The sequence below is a fragment of the Chlorocebus sabaeus genome, chromosome 14 (genome assembly GCF_047675955.1).
Source record: "Chlorocebus sabaeus isolate Y175 chromosome 14, mChlSab1.0.hap1, whole genome shotgun sequence".
Lineage (NCBI taxonomy): Eukaryota > Metazoa > Chordata > Mammalia > Primates > Cercopithecidae > Chlorocebus > Chlorocebus sabaeus.
This window is the reverse complement of record NC_132917.1, coordinates 70,061,660-70,083,122: the sequence shown is the minus strand read 5'-3', so window position 1 is coordinate 70,083,122 and position 21,463 is coordinate 70,061,660. Positions and strand designations below refer to the sequence as shown.

Sequence of the window (21,463 nt, the reverse complement as noted above, 5' to 3'; positions counted from 1 at the left end):
ACATCTGAGTGTTCAGCATCTCCATGTTAAGTTAGAGAATACTAGTATTTGATTTCTTGTCACCAATACTTTGAAAACATATTCTGAGACAAACTTCCCTAAAGTTTATACTGCAGGATTATTTTGAGGAGTATTCAAGGTACAATTAATAAGTTCAAACATTTGTAGTGAGCGTATGAGTGATGTATACTACTATTCTCTATTCATGTATAAATTTGAAATTTTCCATAATAAAAAAATAAAAATATGTGTATAGTGAGTCTGAATTGGCCTTGGTCACTTTAAAAATATTCAACTCGTGAACTAAAAACTACACACTAGACTAGAAAAACATTGCTGGTGTTGATGAAAATTAGGTCCCTCAAATCCAGACACCTTAATATCCTTTGTGTGGTTTACTCTCAAATGCACAAGTGCTCTCTTTTGAGATAACTATACTGTTACTGTGTGGCTTTCACATTTGCTAAGAGTGCAGATCTATAAATTATAGACCATCTTTAAAAGCTTGCAGCTGGCCAGGCATGGTGGCTCACACCTGTAATCCCAGCACTTTGGGAAGCGGAGGTGAGTGGATCACCTTAGGTCAGAAGTTTGAGACCAGCCTGGTCAACATGGCGAAACCCCATCTCTACTAAAAATACAAAAATTGGCCGGGCGCAGTGGCTCAAGCCTGTAATCCCAGCACTTTGGGAGGCCGAGACGGGTGGATCACGAGGTCAGGAGATCGAGACCATCCTGGCTGACACGGTGAAACCCCGTCTCTACTAAAAAATACAAAAAACTAGCCGGGCGAGGTGGCGGGCGCCTGTAGTCCCAGCTACTCGGGAGGCTGAGGCAGGAGAATGGCATGAACCCGGTTGGCGGAGCTTGCAGTGAGCTGAGATCTGGCCACTGCACTCCAGCCTGGGCCTCAGAGCGAGACTCCGTCTCAAAAAAAAAATACAAAAATTAGCTACGTGTAGTGACACATGCCAGTAGCCTCAGCTACTTGGGACTCCAGAGGCTCAGGGAGGAGAATTGCTTGAACCCAGGAGGTGGAGGTTGCAGTGAGCCGAGATCACGCCACTGCACTCCAGCCTGGACGACAGAGCGAGACAGAGCCCAATTAATTGCTATATACTAATGTGAGTCTTGTCTGTCTTCTGCTCCATGCTTGTCTTTCATTCTTGTTGTCTACCCCACTCTCCAAATAGTATTGGCCTTTGTAATTTGTATGAAATAAAATCTCTTGGATTGAGAATCAGACCTATCTTAAAGATTAGATTGAAGGCAAGGTTGACTAAAATGAGATATTTATTAGATAATACTTATGTTTCCAAATAACTGCTAGTAATTAAGAATATGCTAGAAACATTACATTCACTCAGTAATATTGAGAGCATACTACATGGCTGTCACTCTTCTGGGAACTGGGGATACGGTAGTACATGTAGTAGGCCTTTTAAGAATTTATGTAAGTGGCTGGGCGCGATGGCTCAAGCCTGTAATCCCAGCACTTTGAGAGGCTGAGACGGGCAGATCACGAGGTCAGGAGATCGAGACCATCCTGGCTAACACGGTGAAACCCCGTCTCTACTTAAAAAATACAAAAAAACTAGCCGGGCGTGGTGGCGGGCGCCTGGAGGCTGAGGCAGGAGAATGGCATAAACCGGGAGGCGGAGCTTGCAGTGAGCTGAAATCCGGCCACTGCACTCCAGCCTGGGCCACAGAGCGAGACTCCGTCTCAAAAAAAAAAAAAAAGAACTTACATAAGTAATTATGTTAGATCGTAATAAGTGCCATGGAGAAAAATAATGCAGGGTATGCATGGTAAGGAGGAAGGGGTGAATATTTATAGAGAATAATAAAGGAAGGTCATCCTTTGATAAGTGACATTTGAGGAAAAAAGTGAAGGAGATAAGGGAGAGCCATGCTTCTATCTGAAGGAGGGGCAGCCTAGAAAGAGCTAGTGCAAGGGGCCCTTGGGGGCAGGGCATGCTGGTTGGTTAGTCTGAAGAGAGTAAATGTAGTAGAGGAGTAGGAAATGAGGTCAGAATGATAAATAGGAATGTTAGGGGAGATAGAAAATACCAGATTATATGGGTCCTTAAGAGGGCTATCTTATCTGAGTAGGAATGGAAGCTGTAAGTGGGTTTCAAGCATAGTAGTGGTATAGCCTATCTTAACCTTGAAACTGGCAGAAGCAAGTAGCCTAGTCAGGAAGCCAAGCCAGGTTTGAGAGAAAACAGTGCCTATAATTGTAGTTAGTGCTTGTGAAAGTGATGGGAAGTAGTTGAATTACGGATATGTTTTGAAAATAGAGCAACAGGAATTACCAGTGGCTTAGATGTGGCATGTGAGAATGTCGACAATAAATGGATTTATTTTAAAATGTGTAATATCAGTTATCTAAAATGTTATAGTTTGTTGCAAAATATAAGTAAAAATGAAAAGTCTTGAGGATCGATAACCCTTAAGATGTCTGCAGGCATAGTATTGGATACATTTGTTCAAGCTGGTTTACCTAGTGAAGGAGGTCCCAACTAATAAGGCAGTTTCAGCCATCTCTTGTAACAGATTATTCTTTGTGATGGGTATACATTTGTTACATAATAATAAGGTTAGGATGCTGATGTATAGTATATACATGAGCACTTACTATTCCACACAGTTTATTTTTGTTTTAATTGAGATAGGGTCTCATCCTGTTGCCCAGGCTCTGGTGCAGCGGTGCAATCGCAGCTCACTGTAACCTCGACCTCTCAGGCTCAAGGGATCTTCCCACCTCAGCATACTGAATAGCTGGGACTACAGGCATGTACCACCATGTCTGGCTAGTTTTTAAAAATATTTGTAGAGAAGCGATCTCACTGTGTTGCCCAGGCTGGTCTCGAACTCCTGGGCTCAAGCGATCTTCCCACCTTAGCCTCCCAAAGTGCTGGGATTATAGGTGTGAGCCACCGTGCCTGGTGTCTACATAATTTCTTCATTAGTAAAAGACATAACTAATCTTTTCCCCCTAGGGTAACTTAAGCAAAATGAGAGAATATTCTAGCAAATTGCAAATGCTCAGAAGTCATTCTGAGACAGTACATTTAACTCTTTAGCAGATATTTATAGAGCAATAAGTATCACTGCAATGATATTGCAGTGTTCCAGTCAGTATTCTAACTAGCAGTCCCCAGCCTTTTTGGCACCGAGACCAGTTTTGTGGAAGACAATTTTTCCATGGGCGGAATGGTTTCAGGGTGAAACTGTTCCACCTCAGAACATCAGGCATTAGATAAATTCTCATAAGGAACACACAACCTAGATCCCTTGCATGCCCAGTTCACAAATGCTGCTAATCTGACAGGAGGCAGAGCTCAAGCAGTAATGCTCCCTCCCCCGATGCTCACCTCCTGCTGTGTGGCCCAGTTCCTAACAGGCCATTGACACATAATGGTCCGTGGCCTGAGGGGAGTTGGGGACCTCTGTTCTGGATGGTAGATACCAACTAAGAATACAAATGAAAGCCTCTTATGGAATTTATTATTAGGTAAAAAACTATTCATACTTTTTACTCAAATTTTCACAGAGACCTTATCAAATTCTGCCTTTTTTTTTTTTTTTTTTTTTTTTTTTGAGATGGAGTCTCTGTCCCCCAGGCTGGACTGCAGTGACGAGATCTTGGCTCACTGCAACCTCCACCTCCTGGGTTCAGGTAATTCTCCTGCCTCAGCCTCCTGAGTAGTTGGGGTTACAGGCACCCACCACCACACCTGGCTAATTTTTTGTGTTTTTAGTAGAGATGAGTTTCAACATGTTGGCCAGGCTGATCTCGAACTCCTGAACTCAAGTGATCCGTCCACCTCAGCCTCCCAAAGTGCTGGGATTACAGGCATGAGCCACCACTCCCGGCTAATCCTGAAAATTTCTTACAGGCACAAGAGTCAGGTGAGAGTAGACACAGAAGAGATGCAGAGATAGTACAGACTTGTTTTTTTTGCAGGGAAGGGTTTTGCGGAAGAATGGCATGATAACCTTCATCTAGCATCCCTTAATGTTACCATCTTATATAACCATGGTATAATTATCAAAATTAAGAAATTAACACTATAGGCTTTATTCCAATTTTTCCACTGATATCTTTTTTATATTCTAGGATCCAACTCAGGAAAATACCACATTGCATTTCATCGTCGTCTCTTTATTCTCCTTGGTTCTGTGAGATGTCTTTCTTGACCTTAACACTTTTTTTCTTTTTTTAGAGATAAGGTCTCACTCTGTTGCCCAGGCTGGAGTGCAGTGGCACAATCATTGTTCACTTCAGCTTGCCAAGTAGCTGGAACTACAGGTGCACACCACCACACCCAGCTAATTTTTTCTTATTTTTTGTAGAGACGGGGCATATCACTATGTTGCCCTGGCTGGTCTCAAACTACTGGCCTCAAGTGAATCTCTCACCTCGGCCTTCCAAAGCACTGGGATTACAGGTGTGAGCCACTGCACCCCGCCGACACTTTGGAAGGGTACTGTTTCTCCTTTTCTCCAAAATCACCATGACTTATTTTTTCTTAACTTACTCTGTTGGTTAGCAGTAAGTCACCAAGGCTAGCTCACACACTCAGGAAGAGGAAGATTAAGTTATACTTCCTAGAGGGAGGTGTATCCAAAGAATTCATAGTCATTTAAAACCATTAGTTCATTGGTCAAAACCTTTTTTTTTTTTTTTTTTGTTTGAGACAGAGTCTCGCTCTGGTGCCAGGCTGAAGTGCGGTGGCATGATCTTGGCACTGCAACCTCTGCCTCCCGGGTTCAAGCGACTCTCCTGCCTTGGCCTCCCTAGTAGCTGAAACTACAGGCACGCGCCACCATGCCCGGCTAATTTTTTGTATTTTTTAGTAGAGATGGTGTTTCACTGTTGGCCAGGGTGGTCTTGATCTCCTGACCTGTGATCTGCCTCGGCTTCCCAAAGTGCTGGAATTATAGCAGGTGTGAGCCACTGCACCTGGGCCAAAACCAATATTTAATAAATATTTTAGAGGTGGTACTTTGAGGCTATGCAGATACCCTGTTTCCCCTTTTAAGGTTTCATCAACTAATGTGAGCTTCCATGGGTGGATCTTCCTATAGAAATTATTACTATGGTATGTTAATGGTGATTTTCTATTTCACTCATTCTTTCTACATTTATTAATTAATTCTGTAAGAAAAAACTATTTTTCCCTTATCCAGGATCCATTTAAACATTATTCATTGTATTTGGTTATCAGTGTTTTTTATGTCCTTTTTTTTTTTGGTGGGGGGACGGGGAGGGCAGTGTCTTGCTCTGTCACCCTGGGTGGAGTACTGTGGTGCAATCTCAGCTCACTGCAATGTCCACCTCCTGAGTTCAAGTGATTCTTGTGCCTCCGGCTCCCAGGGAGCTGGGATTACAGGCGTGTACCACCATGCCTGGCTAATTTTTGTATTTTTAGTAGAGATGAGGTTTCACCATGTTGGCCAGGCTGGTCTCTAACTCCTGGTCTCAAGTGAACCGCCTACCTCAACCTCCCAAAGTGCTAGGATTTCAGGCTTGAACCAGTGTGCCCAACTTTCTGTTTCTTTTACTTATTTGTATCTTAGAAATGAGGTCTTGCTATGTTGCTCAGGCTGGATTCAAACTTCTGGGTTCAAGGGATCCACCCACCTCAGCCTCTCAAGTAGCTGGGACTGCGGGCTTGTGCCACCGCTCCCTTTTATTCAAGAACAGTCATCTGTTTTGTTTGTTTTAGGACAATAATTTTTTGAAGAGACTGAGTTGTCTTATAAAATGTCCCACATCTGGATTTGTGGAATTGTTTTATATGCCCGATATCCTATAAACTTAAATCTAATTTTCAGCTTGGTTAGATTTAGGTTAGACTTTTTTATGTAAATATTTTATAGGTGATACTGTGTAATTCATATTATATATATGCAGTGTCTCATTGGTTGTTGCCCATCTATAAAATAATGGAAAATTTTATTACTGGGTTATAGTGGTAACAGCCAAAGCTCTCATTTTTGAGGTAAGGTTTTCCCTTTGCAATGAATTAAGTAATCTATGTGATAACTCTGACACCTTGTGACTATTTCCACACCAGCCATTCACGTAGTAATTTAAGCATAGATTAAAGATCCTTCCCTGAATCAGTTGTTTCATTAGGGTTTACACATTGTTAATTTAATACTATCTTTCTACATTTATTAACTAGCATTCTTTTGTAAAGGAGAACTTTTCTAAACTAGAGCTATTAGATTACACTATTTAGGAGTTCCTACTTAATAGGATAAATGCTTAATTCTGTCTCTTTTTCAGAATAGAGACTTGGTGCAGTAATAATTCCCAATACTGGTAAATTGCTGTTGGGTAAATGTTGCTGTTACTTTCTCTTTTGAGTACCATTATTTTACCTAATCTTTAAATGTCATTTGTTATTGACTCAGCATTTTTTCCTTTGCCATCTTAACCTTTTCCGAAGGCTTCATGTTAAGTACTCAATATGTGTTTGTTGAATGGTAGATGGAAAGAAGAAACTGAATCCGCACTTTTTGAGCATGTATGAATATTTATTTTTCTGAGGAGAAAGTCCGTACCTTGTATCAAATTTTCTGAAGGGTACCTGAGAGACAAATGAGAAACTAACGTTTTGGGGAGACTGCATTCTCTGATTCCAGAACTGGTAAACCTCTAACTCTGTAACATGACTAGAGGTAAACTCATCTCAAAATCTCATTTTAAAAACTTATTTATAAACCCTTTTTGGCCGGGCACGGTGGCTCACGCCTATAATCTCAACACTTTGGGAGGCCGAGGCAGGCGGATCACGAGGTCAGGAGATCAAGACCTTACTGGCTAACATAGTGAAACCCCATCTCTACTAAAAATACAAAAAATTAGCCGGGCATGGTGGCGGGTGCCTATAGTCCCAGCTACTCAGGAGGCTGAGGCAGGAGAATGGTGTAAACCTACAAGGCGGAGCTTGCAGTGAGCTGAGATCGCGCCACCGCACTCCAGCGTGGGTGACAGAGCGAGACTCCATCTCAAAAAAAAAAAAAAAAAAAACCCTTTATTTTATTTTTAGAGATAGAGTCTTGCTCTGTCACCTGGTGCAGTGACATAATCATAGCTCATTGCAGCCTCTTAACTCCTGGGTTCAAGTGATCTTCCCACCTCAGTGTCTGAAGTAGCTGGGACCATGCCATGGGACATAGTGCCACCATGTCTGGCTAATTTTTTATCATTTTTATTTTTTGTAGAGACGGGGGTGTCACTGTATTGACTGGGCTGATCTTGAGCTCCTGGACTAAAGTGATCTTCCCACCTTAGCCTCCAAAAGTGCTGGGATTACAGGTGTGAGCCACTACCCCTAGCCTAAGCCCTTTAAATGAAGATCATCACAGTCTTACGGCCTTGTAATGCACTATTTATATTTTTATTGATTACCAACTCATAATCTGTGATCTTTCTACTCCCTTTCACCCCTCTTCTACTGATAAATGGAAGGTTTCTCATCCCACTGTGAGCATTCAAAACAACTGATAATTTACCTATAACTTTTCAAAAATGTGTTCATTGCATAACCAAAGTCTACCTAAATTGAACAAATAAGGGAAATAATGTTAATTTAAAAATTGGGGGTGCCAGCCTAGCCTGGCCAATATGGTGAAACCCCATCTCTACCAAAAATATAAAAAAATTAGCTGGGTGTGGTGGCAGGTGCCTGTAGTCCCAGCTACTTGGGTGGCTGAGGCAGGAGAATCACTTGAACCTGGGAGGCGGAGGTTGCAGTGATCAGAGATCACGCCACTGCACTCCAGCCTGGGCAACAGAGCGAGACTTTGTTCAAAAAAAAAAAAAAAAATGGGAGAACATCAGTGTTCTTAGTAATATTAATACCATAGAAGTAGAAATAATTGCAGTGCTTCTTAGGTTTGATTGTATAAATTTTTTTTCTTTTTTTTTTTTTTGAGACGATACCTCGCTCTGTTGCCCAGGCTGGAGGGCAGTGGCATGGCACTATCTTGGCTCACTGCAAGCTCCGCCTCCTGGGTTCATACCACTCTCCTGCCTCAGCCTCCCAAATAGCTGGGACTACAGGTGCCCACCACCACTCCCGGCTAATTTTTTGTATTTTTACAGAGATGGGGTTTCACCGTGTTAGCCAGGATAGTCTCGATCTCCTGACCTCGTGATCTGCCCGCCTCAGCCTCCCACAGTGCTGGGATTACAGGCGTGAGCCACCGTAGCCAGCCTTCTTTTTTCTTTTTTAAGACAGTCTTGCTTCATTACCCAGGCTGGAGTGCAGTGGCATGATCTAGGCTTGTTGCAACCTCCCCCTCCTGGGTTCCAGCAATTCTCATGCCTCAGCCACTCCCAAGTAGCTGGGATTACAGGCGGGCACCACCATGCCTAGCTAATTTTTGTGTTTTTAGTAGAGAAGGGGTTTCACCATGTTGGCCAGGCTGGTCTCAAACTCCTGGCCTCAAGTGATCCACCTGCGTCAGCCTCCCAAAGTGCTGGGATTACAGGCGTGAGCCACTGCGCCCAGCCATTATTGTATAAGATATTTTATATAACTAACGATGATTCATTTGAGAAAGTTTATCTTCCTAAGGTAAGCCTGGAAACTTAGAAACAAGCAATAGGTTTAATTTGCAAAACCATGACTAAAACAGACATGCACATACTAGCTTCCCCTTCACTAGCAAGGTGTAACATATTTCTTTTCTTTTTTTTTTTTGAAACATAGTCTTACTCTGTTGCCCAGGCTGGTGTACAGTGGTGCAACCTCTGCTCACCCAGCCTCCGCCTCCTGGGTTCAAGTGATTCTCCTGCCTCAGCCTCCCAAGTAGCTGGGTTTGCAGACGTGCACCACCACGCCTGGCTAATTTTTGTGTTTTTCATAGAGACAGGGTTTCAATTTACCAGGCTGGTCTCAATTCCTGGCCTCAGGTGATTCTCCCACCTTGGCTTCCCAAAGTGCTGGGATTACAGGCATGAGCCACCACACCCAGCTAATATATTTTCAAATAACATACTTAACCTCTGTTTTCGAAGAGATTTTTAAGTGTTGGCAAGCTTTTTAAAGTCACTCCCAAATATTATAGTGTAAGGCAAAGATCTGCCTATTTCTCAAGTTTAATTTTTAATAAACAGCTTTAGAAACTGGTGGAGAATAAGCAAATTTAAAATGGTAAATCGAGGGCTGGGTACAATGCCTTATGCCTGTAATCTTTAAGATTACACTTTGGGAGGCTGAGGTGGGCAGATCACTCGAACCCAGGAGTTTGAGACCAGCTCAGCAACATGGTGAAACCCCTTCTTTACAGAAAATGTAAAAAAATTAGCCAGATATGATGGCACACGCCTGTGGTCCCAGCTACTTGGGTGAATGAGGTGGGAGAATCCCTTGAACCCAGGAGGTGGAAGTTGTAGTGAGCCGAGATTGCTCCGCTACACTCCAGTCTGGGCAACCCAGCAAGACCTTGTCTCAAAAAAAATAGATAAATTGAGGTAAATTGAGCTGGATGTGGTGGTTCCTGTAGTCTGTTATTCAGGAGGCCGAGGCAGGAGGTTTGCTTGAGGCCAGGAGTTTGAGAGCAGCCTGAGCAATATAGCCAGACCATTTCTCTTAAAAAAAAAAAAAAAAAAAAAAGGCCAAGTGCAGTGGCTCACACCTGTAATCCCAGCACTTTGGGAGGCTGAAGTGGGTGGATCACCTGAGGTCAGGAGTTGGAGACCAGCCTGACCAACATGGAGAAACCCTGTCTCTACTAAAAATATAAAATTAGCTGAGTGTAGTCGCACATGCCTGTAATCCCAGCTACTCGGGGAGGCTGAGGCAGGAGAATCACTTGAACCCTGGAGGTGGAGGTTGCGGTGAGCCGAGATCGCGCCGCTGCACTCTATCCTGGGCAACAAGAGCAAAACTCCATCTCAAAAAAAAAAAAGGTCAATTGTTTTTCTTTGTGTTTCAGATACGTCGGTAACCTTTCCAGAGATGTGACAGAAGCTCTAATTCTGCAACTCTTTAGCCAGATTGGACCTTGTAAAAACTGCAAAATGATTATGGATGTAAGGGTATTTTACTTAGTTAACTTTATTCTTTTTTTTTTTAAGATGTTGCTTAAAGCAATTGCTTGGAAGGAATTCTTAATTTACCATAGTCTAAATATAGTATAAATTCTTAGTTTACTGTAGTCTAAATATAGTCTTAGTTTACTATATTCTAAATTAATAGGGATTTGGATTTTAGTGAATTTGTAATGAACTTGTTTTGACAGCTGAATTTAATTTGTTTTACTAAATAATGGAAGATGAGAATAGAACTAGTTATTTGTAGATCAGATGGGAACTGTAAAAATGTGGGCTCTTTCAGGTGCATTGAGGCATCAGAAATATTTATATGTGGTGTCAATTGGTTGGCTAATAAATTCAGCTCTTACAATTAAATTGGGAAACAGGTTAAAAAATAACAGGCATTTGATACAGTGAAAGTATTTTTAACTTTATTTTTAAAGGTCATGATTCAAGTTTTTCTTGTATTTAGGCAATTCTTATTTATGAGACCTTAATGTATTAAAAAAAACACACACATTCAACTCATTCATCCAATTGGTGTTAACCCTGATTCATAATATGTATAAAAAGACATTTAGGGAACAGTTACCCTATTTCCCTGGAGTCTTTGTCTCCTGGGGAGGAAAAATACTTTCTTTTTTTTTTTTTTGAGACGGAGTTTTGCTCTTGTTGCCCAGGCTGGAGTGCAATGGCATGATCTTGGCTCACTACAACCTCCGCCTCCCAGGTTCAAGCAATTCTGTCTCAGCCTCCCAAGTAGCTCGGATTACAGGCATGTGCCACCACACCTGGCTAATTTTGTATTTTTAGTAGAGATGGGGTTTCTCCATGTTGGTCAGGCTGGTCTCAAACTCCCGACTTCAGGTGATCCACCTGTCTTGGCCTCCCAAAGTGCTGGGATTACAGGCATGAGCCACCGCACCCGGCCTAAATTTTTTAATGGGAAAGGCAATGTTAAAGAGAAATCCTTTTGTCCCATGGTCTCTCATTTCTGTAAACTTTTGGGTTTTTTGTTTGTTTGTTTGTTTGTCTTGAAAGACAGGGTCTTGGTAATAGCCACTGCACCCAGCCTGCTATAAACTTTCAGTTTTCTTTTCTCCAGAAAAGACAATGTATATGTGTATCTGTTACCTTCTTTCCTGTTGTATTCCAGCTAAACTTTTTTTTACTTGGTATTTTAAAAGTAATTATTTAGCCAGGTGCAGTGGCTCACACCTGAGACCACATCTCTAAAAAAAAAATTAAGTGAAAAGTATTAATTGTACTTGAAATAAAATTGTATATTCCTCTATTTTGGTAGCTTTCTAGTCTTTTGAATTAGTTTTTTATTTTAACAAATCTGTTTAGGAGGTTATGGAAAGAATTTTAAAATGGCCTATAATGTCATTTGGTATTTTGCACTATAGATTTAAAAATTGGAATTTTTTTCTGCTACTTTAATTTATAATTAAACATCCAGGTTCTACTTATCACATAGCCTCACCTACCTGGAACACCAGCAGAAAAGGGAAGATACTTTTTTTCTTTCTTTTTGAGATGAAATCTCGCTGTGTGCCCAGACTGGAATCCAGTGGCACAATCTCGGCTCACTGCAATGTCTGCCTCCTGGGTTCAAGTGAATCTCCTGCCTTAGCCTCCTGAGTAGCTGGGATTACAAGTGCACGCCACCACACCCAGCTAATTTTTGTATTTTTAGTAGAGTTGACGTTTCACCATTTTGGCCGGGCTGGTCTTGAACTCCTGACCTCAGGTGATCCGCCTGCCTCATCCTCCCAAAGTGCTGAGATTACAGGCATGAGCTACTGTGCCTGACAAAGGGAAGTGTTTTTTTTTTAGACGGAGTTTCACTCTTGTTGCCCAGGCTAGAGTGCAGTGGCACCATCTTGGCTCACTGCAGCCTCCACCTCCTGGGTTCAAGCGATTCTCCTGCCTCAGCCTCCCGAGTAGCTGGGATTACAGGCATGCACCACCACGCCCGGCTAATTTTGTATTTTTAGTAGAGACAGGGTTTCTCCATGTTGGTCAGGCTGGTCTTGAACTCCTGGACCTCAGGTGATCCACCCACCTTGGCCTCCCAAAGTGCTGGGATTACAGGTGTGAGCCATCATGCCTGGCCAGGAAGATAATTTTTTAAAGACTTCTGAACAAGGAAAAAATTGATGTCAGAAAGTTCACGTTCTAAAACCTATTGTAAAATTTTACTTACCAGAGAATCTCTTCAGTTTTCAGAGCCTATTTACCTGTATTTTAAAACAGGTTTAAGAAGGTTGGCTAAGATTTTCTGCTATTCAGCAAGCTAGTAGCAGCAAGGAGCTATGTACATTTGTAGCAGTAAAAAGTAACATGTAACAGGGAGGGGATAGAAAATCATAAAAAGCCGAAGTGAGACTTCAGAACCTAGGAGTTCAGTCAAACTTATCTGTGTAGCTTGAACAAATGGTTTTATGATGATGGGGTATTTATAGCTATATATCCAGTTAGGATACCTAGTCATTAATACTAAATTATAGTACTATAGTGTAACCTGTTGAAGAAAATAGCTACATATAAAAGCAGTGTGATTTTAAGTGTTTGTTTTTTTTTTTTTTACTTTTTAATTATTTTAGAGACAGGATCTTGCTGTGTTGCCCAGGCTGGATTCAAACTCCTGGGCGCAAGCATTCCTCCCACCTCAGCCTCCTAAAGTAGCTGTGACTACAGGAGCTCTCCACCAGGCCTAGCTGTTTACTGTTTGTTTTGTTTTGTTTTGTTTTGTTTTTTTGAGATGGAGTCTTGCTCTGTTGCCCAGGCTGGAGTGCAATGGTGTGGTCTCTGCTCACTGCAACCTCCACCTCCTGGGTTCAAGCAATTCTCCTGCCTCAGCCTCCCAAGTAGGTGGGATTACAGAAGCCTGCCACCACGCCTGGCGAATTTTTGTATTTTTTTTTTTGGTAGAGATGGGGTTTCACCATGTTGGCCAGGGTGGTCTCAAACTGCTGACCTCATGATCTGCCTGCCTTGGCCTCCCAAAGTGCTAGGATTATAGGCGTGAGCCACCTCACCTGGCCTACTTTTTAAATCTAAAATGTACTTGCGGAATGGACCATTCATTCTCCATGGCCTGATAACTTAGATGTATAAAACTTGGTTTAAGATTTTTTTTTTTTTTTTTTTTTTTACATAATTTTAAGGTAATGGGTGAATAAAGCTTAAAATTGGCTTTTGTGTTTCTTCTCCCACAGACAGCTGGAAATGATCCCTATTGTTTTGTGGAGTTTCATGAGCATCGTCATGCAGCCGCAGCATTAGCTGCTATGAATGGACGGAAGATAATGGGTAAGGTAAGCTGTCGTAATTAAAGAAGGTGACTTGCACTGACAAAATTTAAGTTACATATGATTTTGTTTACTTTTTGGAAACATTAAACACCTTTTTTTTTTTTTTTTTGAAACGGAAGTTTGCCCTTGTTGCCCAATCTGGAGTGCAGTGGCACAATCTCAGCTCACTGCAACCTCTGCCTCCCAGGTTCAAGTGATTCTCCTGCCTCAGCCTCCCTAGTAGTTGGGATTACAGGCGTGCACCAACACACCTGGCTAATTTTTTGTATTTTTAGTAGAAGCGGGGGTTCACCATGTTAGCCAGACTGGTCTCAAACTGCTCACCTTAGGTGATCTGCCTGCTTTGGCCTCCCAAAGTGTTGGGATTACAGGTGTGAGCCACCGCGCCTGGCTGAAACATTAAACACTTTATAGCAAAAGGTTATTCACATATAATATTAAAAAGGTGAGATAAAGCTTTTAGAGGCCAGAGGCCTGTGTTTATGTTAGTATTTTCTTTTCTTTTCTTTTTTTTTTTTTTTTGAGGCAGTCTCACTCTGTTGCCCAGTCTGGAGTGCAGAGGCTCTGCCTCCTGGGTTCACGCCATTCTGCTTTGGCCTCCCGAATAGCTGGGACTACAGGCACCTGCCACCACGCCCGGCTAATTTTTTGTATTTTTAGTAGAGACGGGATTTCATCTTGTTGGCCAAGATGGTCTTAATCGCCTGACCACATGATCTGTCTGTCTCGGCCTCATGGTGGCGTAAGCTACTGTGCCTGGCTTTTTTTTGAGATAGAATCTTGCTCTGTCACCCAGGCTGGAGTGCAGTGGCACAATCTTGGCTCACTGCAATGTCCGCCTCTTGGGTTCAAGCAGTTCTTCTGCTTTAGCCTCCTCCTGGATAGCTGGGATTACAGGCACCCACTATCACGCCTACCTAATTTTTGTATTTTTGTAGAGAGAGGGTTTCACTATGATGACCAGGTTGGTCTTGAACTCCTTACCTCAGGTGATCCACCTGTCTTGGCCTCCCAAAGTGCTGAGATTACAGGCATGAGCCAGCAGCCTATATTAGTATTTTCCATGGTGGCTTGTACATGGTAAATATCAAAATATTTGCTGAATAACTCAAGCTTGGATGCTAATGGAAAAGAATGAAAGGGAAAAAAATATGTATACTTTAGGTAAGAAAGGTTAATTGAATGTTAACAGACATATAAAGATTAGGATTGGTAAACATTATTTCCCTAAATGTAGGTCAGAAGATTAAGTATTGAAACTTGACCAGAGCTGGTATCTCCTTCAGTGTTTCATCTTAAACAGATATCTTCCTATCTTTTTATAGATGTAAATGTGATTTTGGGTTTTATTTTTGTGAAGTATAAATGTAGAAATTTTTTTTTAGGAAGTCAAAGTGAATTGGGCAACAACCCCCAGCAGTCAAAAGAAAGATACAAGCAGTAAGTATATTTTATGCTCTTTGAGCATTTGTTTTTATTATACCCAGTAGTTTTATTGTAAAGCCTATAAACATCATACATGTTTGCAGTAATGTTTTGATCGTTATCCTAAGATATGATTGAATGTGTTTGTGTTAATAAATTTAAGAACAAATCTAATCTTTGTCATCAGGTAGTACCGTTGTCAGCACACAGCGTTCACAAGGTAATTGTATCTTCTTAAACATAAAATGAAATCTCTTGAAAGGGTATTCACTAACCACCTGAGGTTTTTTTGTTTGATATTTGGGGGGGGGGGGTGGGAGGAGATATTATTTCTATTTGTCTCTCTAGCAATATTTTTCTCCTTTCTCGGTGTTGACCAAGTATAGCTTGTCTGCTACTTTGGTGCTAGTTCAAGCTTTCTGATCCCTTTGGTAGCAGCTGATGCCTTAGAACTACTTTCACCAACTAAGGGGCAAAATATACCCTCCTTTCTTGAGGTTGCCATCTGGGCTTCATACCCAGATCTTCCAAATGCTTGAGTTGCTCCTCAAATTTTGTTTCCCAAAGAGCATTCCAAAATGTTGTTTAAGGCCTGTCAAATATGGGTAATTTTTCTTTCCAAATATGCTTTGTCAAATTGATGTATGTGTCCATTTTAAAGTGTTGGTCCAACAATTTTGCATTTTTAAAGTGTTTCTTTTTTTGATAGTTGTCTTTTTTAAAAACTTCAGATATGGGATGGTTATTTCTCTCCAATGCTTTTTTAATGGTTCTGATATAAAGTGAAGGGATTACTGTTTTCATTCTGTTGCCTTCAGTCTTAGTTCACTTGCACATGGATTCACATAAACTGAATGGTGTAATGTCTGGGCAACCAAAACTGTTGGCTTTTGAGAAAACTGTCAAATACTTTAACATCAAACTGTTGCAATGCAAGGTATTTCTTTGATTGTTCTTCACAAAATATGGTTAAACCAAGTATATATCATGTAGCTAGCTTCAGTAAATTGTGTTAACTGAGGCAAATCTAGTCTACATAATTCACAGTACCACTATTTTGTTTTAATTTGTAAAGCCTTAATATAGTGGTAAACTGAATAAAAGTAAATAATTATTATTAGAATGGTAACTAAGTCATTAAATTTTTTTGCAGAACTGAAACTTGTATATTATTAGTTTATTTTCTTAGACCAGTATAATAATTGACTGTAAATAGAAATATAAATGTCACTTTACAGTTAGATGTATCACAGTCGTTTCAGGAGAATTTTTCCTATATTGTTACCTTGATTCATTGTTTAAAATTGATAGGATTTGTATAGATATAGGATAGTGTTTTATTTATACTTTATCATAAGTCATAATCATTTTAAGAATACTTTATTGGATAGATTTTAGTACTTTTTAAATTCTAAAGTTCTATTTTTCTTTTCACTTCCCCTTCCTTCCCCTTATAAGATCATTTCCATGTCTTTGTTGGTGATCTCAGTCCAGAAATTACAACTGAAGATATAAAAGCTGCTTTTGCACCATTTGGAAGAATATCGTAAGTAACAGAAGATAAATAAAATCCTTTTAATTAGAAACAATTATATGTAGACATAACTTGAAAATAATTGTGAATTTTGATAAAAGTGATAAAACATTAATTTTATCACTTGAATATAATGTATTACATTGTTTAGAGATCATTCAAGAAGTTAACAGCCAAAGATTGTTTTCCCATTGATGAATAAACCTTTGGTTTTCAATTATCTTAAAATCCTTTTTCAATTAGCATAGCTCTTAAGAGACAAATTTGCCATTGTACATTTTATAGTTTATTATATAGGTATCAAGCTAGCTTGGTGACAGTCTTTAGTAAAATTGTGCTGTAACTAGGAATTTAGATCTGTTGGGCACTTCTATGATACCATGCATTTTGTGTTAATATATTTTAACAAAAAGAAACCTTAACAATTCAACTTAAAAAGCAGTTGTTGAATATTATTTCCTAGATATTTATACCCTTTTAAAAAAACTGCTAACAATAATAGTGCCTTAATAATATTTTATGAAGCACTGCCTTGCCTACACTTGTTATTAATCATACATTTTAGGCCCTTATGAATAAATACCTTACTTAAGATAGCATTCATCATAGAAGAACTTTAAAATTTTGAAAAGCATGCCATATTAGAGTAAGAATAAACAAGTTGTTTGTAGTACTTTAGAGTAAATAGTTTAGAAAACTTCTTCAGGATTTCCAGTTGCTTTATTATTTTCCACCTAGAAGAATAGTAAAAAGGCAATGCTAGCTGTGGTTTGGTTTGAATAGACCAACAGCAGAGATGAGATGAGGAGACTGGAAAGTAAATGCCAGTAGTATTGGTGATTAATTTTGGGAGCTTTCATTTCAAGTATTACAGTTCGTTGATTAGGGGATGACAGTGCATGTTACCAAAGGATTACCAACTTTAAAGGTGGTCACAGAATTAGGGCTTATAAATGGACTTCTTTCAGATGAAATTTTTCTTTGTGAGACCTGATGAGGAAAATAAGTACAGCTTTCATTTCTTGATTGTCCCTCCTAATAATATCTTAGAGTTTCAATAATAATTAGCTTGCTTTTGAATATCTGGACTTAGACAGCCTTAGCCTTTGGCCTCTCAAGGGCTCTAAATCTCTATGCAAAATTTTGTGTTTTCATTTTGGTGTGGAAAATCTTTGTAAATTTTATCCTATTGTCAGAGTAGTCACAGGACCATAAAAGGATAAAGAAGCCTGATCTAGATCTTTGTTGCTGCTTCTCTAGAGAATCTTTTCAGAGAGAAATAAATATGAGTTGAATATTTTTCAAGGTTAACATTTTCTGAAACTTTAACAAGAAAAAAATTTTCTGACATTGTGAACAGATTAAGTAGCTATTTTATTAAATGCTTTGATTTTGACTGAGGTATTTTTTTGAAAACATGGGAATTTTAGTTTGGAATTAGGCAAAGCTTGTTTAACAGTTGGTGAGTTTAAGTGACCTTCAAATTTTAGCAATTTCAAATCATGGGTTATAAATGATTTACAAATCATGGGTTATAATTTTTTCTCTTAAATATATTTCTGTATCATATTTTTAGTTTGTAGATTTTCTTATGGTCCCATGATTATTGGTGTATGCTTTTTTTTTCTTGGTAAGACCTTTAAGTTTCATGATTTTCAATTGAGATAATGTATAATGTTTGAGTTTTAGGCTATATAAGGAGTTAGCTTTCCTACATTTAAAGGAATCATTTGGCAGTCAGTAGCATATTTTCCTGATTTTTTGTTTTTAAAGGAGATAAGTTGATGACTATATATTGAAGGGTCCTCATGATATTCTCTAGAAAGTGCAAATATCAGTGCTTGATTTATAGATGTGTAATAAACAGTGGTCTGTAAAAGCATTTAGTATAAAAAATATGGTGCTTTCCCTTATATACAGCCTATAAACTCTTCCTGTTCCTTGAGTTTAAGGGTAGACTAACAAATTACAGTATAGAAGAGAGTCAGCTACCAAATTAAATGCATGCGTACCATACAGATAGTTTATTAAGTATTTTTACTTATTGAGCATTGACTTACATTAGTTTTCCCTTTTCACCACCATGTCTTTGTCATTTTGACCCTGAACACTTAATAAATCACTCAGATTGATCTAAAATATGCTTATGTATACTTTAATAGAAAATTATATTGCATGGCTTTCTGACTTGGGTTTTTGTTATAAAAGTGCCTGTTTTGTTCATGTGTCCTGAGAGAGCAAGCATTGTGACATACCTGACTAACTTAAAAGCAGATTGCCTGTGAAGCACAATTTGAGTCCAATTTTTTGAGGTATGGAGTTTTAGCTATCATGGCTGGGTTTTTACTCAATCTCAAATAATAGGGCTCTGGTTATTTTGCAGAGTGTCTCTGAAGAATGGACAGAATTGCCCTGGCTAACTACAAGCTACGGTTCACAGTGGATAAATGTTGGCGTGCTTTTTTACTTTCTGACTTTTTAAAATTTTGCTTTTATATCTTGTAGTTCCAATCAATTTTATATGAATGCTATTTTAAAATTCAGTGTAAAATCTTTTCTTGTCTAGCTTAAAACGTGTGTGTGTCTAGTATTTTTCTTCAATGATTTAACATTTCTGAAAATGTCAAGTTCTCAAAATTTAGACAAAAAGGGGGGTATAAATTGATCTGAAAAAATGAAATAGTTTAATTAGTTTAGGGAATATACAACTTTTTCATTCTTTTGGTTTCCAGTTTTCTTTTTTTTTTTTTTTCAATGATTAGGTAGAATATAGTGTCAAATAAGTTATAAATTGCATGGTTAAAGAAAGCCATTCATCTAATGTCCTGTGAACTTTATAAGTGGTTAAGTAGTTCATGTGAGTAGCTGCTTTCACCATGCTTAATATTTAAAAGTTTAAAAAGTGTTTTGAAGAGAGAGGCAATTTCTGTACAATATAAATATACGTATATACTTAAGTTATTGATTTGCATGTCTATAAAATTAAGCCTCATTTCCTAATACATGATAAATTTTGTAGAATAAAAGGTGAATTTGCATTAAAGGTTCACTTTAATGAAGGCGAAACATGAGAATGAGATGTGTGTGAAATTCTCATTTGATATCCAGAGGACAGTTTGCAAACCTAAATTTCTGATTGTTTCTGATTTCAGAGATGCCCGAGTGGTAAAAGACATGGCAACAGGAAAGTCTAAGGGATATGGCTTTGTCTCCTTTTTCAACAAATGGGTGAGCTCAATCAGAAGTGCATGGACAATGCTTAAAGAGTAAAGAATGGAAGCGCTCAGTTTTAATTATTAATCTTTTTTAATCTGTTGTTTACCCTCACTAGAAGATATCTTCTTCTGTTTTGTCTATTTAACATTTATTGGCACCTGAGTACTGGCATGCAGAGTACTGATGTTTTCAGAATATAGACAGTAAAGTTGTTTAAATTATCAGCCAAAGGTAGATGTTGAAAATCTCATTTATGGATTTAATTCATTATCTCCCTAGTTTATATTCCCATGGTAGTTTAGAAGTAGCTAATAAAATACCGTGAGGAGGCCAGGCGCGGTGGCTCACATCTGTAATCCCAGCACTTTGGGAGACAGAGGTGGGTGGATCACCTGAGGTCAGGACTTTGAGACCAGCCTGGTCAATATGGTGAAACTCTGCCTCTACTAAAACTACAAAAATTATCCGAGTGTGGTAGCGGGCGCCTCTAGTCCCAGCTACTCAGGAAGCTGAGGCTGGAGGATCACTTGAACCCAGGAGGCAGAGGTTGCAGTGAGCTGAGATCATGCCACAGCACAGCCTGGGTGACAGAGTGAGACCCTGTCTCAAAAAATAAGTAAATAAAATAAAATACTGTGATGGGTAGGAACTTTTTAAAAAATTATATATTACCCGGGTACAGTGGTTTATGCCTATAACCTCAGCACTTTGGGAGGCTGAGGAGTTTGAGATAAACCCTGGCAATATAGTGAGACCCTATCTCTACAAAATATATATATTTTTTTATTTTACTTTACTTTATTTAATTTATTTATTTATTTATTTATTTATTTATTTATTTATTTATTTCGGAAATTCCGAAAATTCAGCCGAGCCCAGTGGCTCACGCCTATAATCCCAGCACTTTGGGAGGCCAAGGTGGGTGGATCATTTGAGGTCAGGAGTTCAAGACCAACCTGGACAACATGGCAAAACCCCATCTCTACAAAAAATTAGCCAGGCATGGCGACGCATGCCTGTAGTCCCAGCTACTTGCGGGGCTGAGGCGGGAGGATCACTTAAACCCAGGAGGTCAAAGCTGCAGTGAGTCGTGATAAAGCCACTGCACTCCAGGCTGGGTGATAAAGTGAGACCCTGTCTCAAGAAAAAAAAGAACAGTTGAAAATGGTAAAGTATATTGAGAGGTGAAAACAATACAAGGTCAATCATGTACATGTCCTATCTACCAAAGGTTTTTTTTTTTTTTTTTCCTGTAGGATGAGAAAATAAAATTAAGAGAATTTATTTGGTTCTGAAAATTTTACTATTAATCATAGCATAATATTTTAGAAACGTAGAAAAATACTTTCTATAATGAATTAATAGCCATGATTAATTTGAGTTCCTTAGAGGATTGATTCATAGGTTTTAGGATGTTTTAGTGCAACTTAGGAAAATAAATTGGGGGTTTGGTGGGCTAGGAACTCGTTTTTCACATTTTCAAGATTGTGGACTATAGGGTTCTGCTATATAAAAATCACTATTGAATGTGTATGTTGTATGAACTAGAGTCAAATAGCAAAGGATGTCTATTGATACCTGTGTATGACCTCTGGAGTTAGCCAGAGGTGTATACAAATTCTGACAACCATTTTAAAACAGATGTAACTTTGAGTAAATAATATAATCTTCTATAAAATCTTCTATAAATTTCAACTTACGTAAAATTTGTGATATATGCTTGGCTGTGTTATGCAGTGCTACAGCCCTGATTGCAGTTACCCCCAGCCTCTCATCCTGTGTTCTACATGCTAGGAAAACCACAATACTGATTGAGCTTAGCTTCTCTGCCTACCCCAAAATAACTGAATGTTGCTGGAAAAAAACTGAGTTCAAGTGGTTTTGCTCTTAATTTAATGGTCACAC

At 39.2% G+C, this 21,463-nt stretch overlaps 1 protein-coding gene across 18 annotated transcripts in view; it reads left to right on the top strand.

Moving 5' to 3' along the window:
• The window catches only part of TIA1 (TIA1 cytotoxic granule associated RNA binding protein), a 36,800-nt gene that overhangs the window by 2,891 nt on the left and 12,446 nt on the right, over positions 1-21,463 (top strand). For 2 of the 18 annotated variants that reach the window (XM_038007058.2, XM_038007057.2), the window contains exons 2-7: positions 9,964-10,066; positions 13,288-13,386; positions 14,769-14,823; positions 14,996-15,028; positions 16,267-16,354; positions 19,495-19,570. In XM_038007058.2, coding sequence (XP_037862986.1) covers positions 9,964-10,066; positions 13,288-13,386; positions 14,769-14,823; positions 14,996-15,028; positions 16,267-16,354; positions 19,495-19,570 — 454 coding nt within the window. The other 16 variants (XM_007970330.3, XM_007970329.3, XM_038007061.2 and 13 more) reach the window with 14 other exon arrangements.